Raw genomic sequence first — 2,631 nt, 5'->3', positions numbered from 1 at the left:
CTCTAGTGTCTACACCTGATGTTATCCATATCTTTTTTTCTCTCTCTTTCTGATGATAGATCCACGTAATAGTCCAGAAACACACCAAAAGATCTGTGTCTGACTTGCCTAGGTTGTTCTACCCTTCTCCATAGTTGTTCGTAAGGAATTCTTCTAAATTGTCATTTCTAGCTGCTTGACCCTTATGCAAACTTTGTCTTTTCAAGAATTTTTCCGTGAATGTACTTCCTCTCAATCTTGTCCATATTGCTCGTATCATCCTCTCTCATATTAGAACCTCATACCCCGACCTCGATCTCGGTCGTTTTACTTTCTAAGGCGCATGCGACACACCTTGAGTATGCAAATTACTTTTTTACAACCAAGTGATTAATTGACTATATTTTACACGGGTTGAGTGAGTTATGTTGATACTTTATGCAAATTGAGAAGGCTATCGAAACACTTAAAAAGTTTAGGGAGTAGGAAAGATGGGAATATAATAGGGTTAGTCTTACAATCATTTATGTTAGTCTAACTACTCGGATATAATTAATTGGGCTAGTAGATTAAAATATGTAAGACGACACATGTTAGTTAGCTATATGAACTGTTATTATCCTCTAGCTTGTTATTTTTTAGCTAAAATAAAGTCTATAAATGTTGTATAATAGTTGAGGCATAATAGTGAGATATCTTTTGTATCGAAGCAAAGATCAAAGATGGAAAGAATAGTTTGTTTTGTTTTATTAGTATTTGGTCTTTTAGGAGCAAGTGAAGGTGAATTGCAGCTAGGTTTCTATGGTGAAAGCTGCCCAAAAGCTGAGAAAATTGTGCTTGATTTCGTGAACAGTCATATCCATAATGCTCCTTCTTTGGCTGCAGCCTTTATTAGGATGCATTTCCATGATTGCTTCGTGAGGGTATATATAATAATTTAAAAGATTAATTGGTTGATCGATTGTGTATAGTATATAAGAAAGTATAATATTGCATGCAGGGATGTGATGCATCTGTGCTGTTGAACTCATCATCAACAGCAGGTGAAGAACCAGAAAAGGCAGGTCCTCCAAATCTGACACTTAGAGGATTTGATTTCATTGACAGAGTAAAGAAGGTAGTTGAAGATGAATGCCCAGGCATTGTTTCATGCGCCGATATTCTTGCTTTGGTTACAAGGGACTCCATTGTCGCCACTGTATGTATATTCTTGCTTTTGTGTATCTATTACTCCTTCCTACAAATTGATATATATAATATAATATAGGGAGGTCCATTCTGGAAAGTTCCAACTGGTAGAAGAGATGGTGTGATCTCAAGAGCATCGGAGACCACTTCAATCCCACCTCCTTTTGCCAACTTCACCACTCTACAAACTCTTTTTGCAAACCAAGGACTTGATTTGAAGGACCTCGTCTTGCTCTCTGGAGCCCACACCATTGGAGTTTCCCATTGTTCATCCATTTCAGACAGATTATACAACTTCAGTGGAACAGGTAAGCAAGATCCTAGTTTAGACACTCAATATGCTCAAAATCTAAAGAGAAACAAGTGCACAACTCCAACTGATAACACTACCAAAATTGAAATGGATCCTGGAAGTCGCAAAACCTTCGACCTTAGCTATTATTCTCTGCTGCTTAAAAGAAGAGGTCTATTCCAATCAGATGCTGCCTTGACCACCAATTCTCTTACTTTGTCTTTTATCAACCAACTACTTACTGGTTCTCTTCATGATTTCTTTACTCACTTTGCTATTTCCATGGAGAAAATGGGTAGAATTAATGTTAAAACTGCCTCTGCTGGACAAATTAGGACCCATTGTTCTCTCGTCAATACCTGATTTTTTCTTCTTCTTTTCACCAATAATCAATGTATGTTTTACTTGATTTTATGTCGTCAATTTTGTATTAATAATAATACAATTTCACTTCTCATCAAATCATTATATTCATCCACGTTTTGATTTGAGAGAGGGGGACAAAACTCTATGTAAAAAAAAATTCAACAAAATAGCATTATTTGAAAAAAATATACTTTAGTACATAATTGCTATTCGATACAAAATGTCTTAAAATAAAATAAAAAACTTCTAATGCTAAGTAGATCGGCGATTACGAGGTGGCAATCGACATCTACGATCTGTCATAGCTTGAAAACGATCTGCTGCCTCTACCTATACTACTTCTTTTAGGGTTAAGATGCAAAAATACCCCTAACGTTTTGGGTCATGAGCAATTGCATCTCTAACGTCTAAACTGGTGCAATTTTACCCCTAATGTTTGTAGCCAAGAGCAATTTTACCCCCAACGTTGATAAATTGGATCAATTTCGGACATTATTATACAATACAGTCATTTTTTTCTTTATTTTGCACCAATTATATATCAATTTGTTCTAAAAAAAGGATATAATGTTTTTTGTAATTTAAGAATAAAATTGGAGATTAATATTTATAAATTCGGTGAATTTTTTGAATTTTTTCTTTTGTCTAATTCGTACAAAAGACAGTATATTTTTAATTTTTTTTCTTATTTTTTTCACATCCCAGCATATGTTTGTGATTTGTTGCTGATAAAATAACGCATGTGTGAAGTGTAGATGGCAAGATTCATTACCGAGAAGACAGTTTGATGAATTATTTCTCAAATT

General features: G+C 34.7%; 1 protein-coding gene across 1 annotated transcript; it reads left to right on the top strand.

Moving 5' to 3' along the window:
• The first annotated feature begins 681 nt into the window (after window positions 1–681).
• Window positions 682–1,955, top strand: LOC136230520 (peroxidase 3-like). Its single transcript, XM_066019602.1, has 3 exons — window positions 682–902; window positions 980–1,177; window positions 1,247–1,955. The coding sequence occupies exons 1-3, from the start codon at window positions 702–704 to the stop codon at window positions 1,820–1,822; spliced, it is 975 nt and encodes a 324-aa protein (XP_065875674.1). The 5' UTR covers window positions 682–701; the 3' UTR covers window positions 1,823–1,955.
• Window positions 1,956–2,631: the final 676 nt, after the last annotated feature.

The sequence above is a fragment of the Euphorbia lathyris genome, chromosome 5 (assembly GCF_963576675.1).
Source record: "Euphorbia lathyris chromosome 5, ddEupLath1.1, whole genome shotgun sequence".
NCBI classification, from domain to species: Eukaryota; Viridiplantae; Streptophyta; class Magnoliopsida; order Malpighiales; family Euphorbiaceae; genus Euphorbia; species Euphorbia lathyris.
Note: the sequence above shows the minus strand (reverse complement) of the source record. Positions and strands in the feature narration are given on the sequence as shown.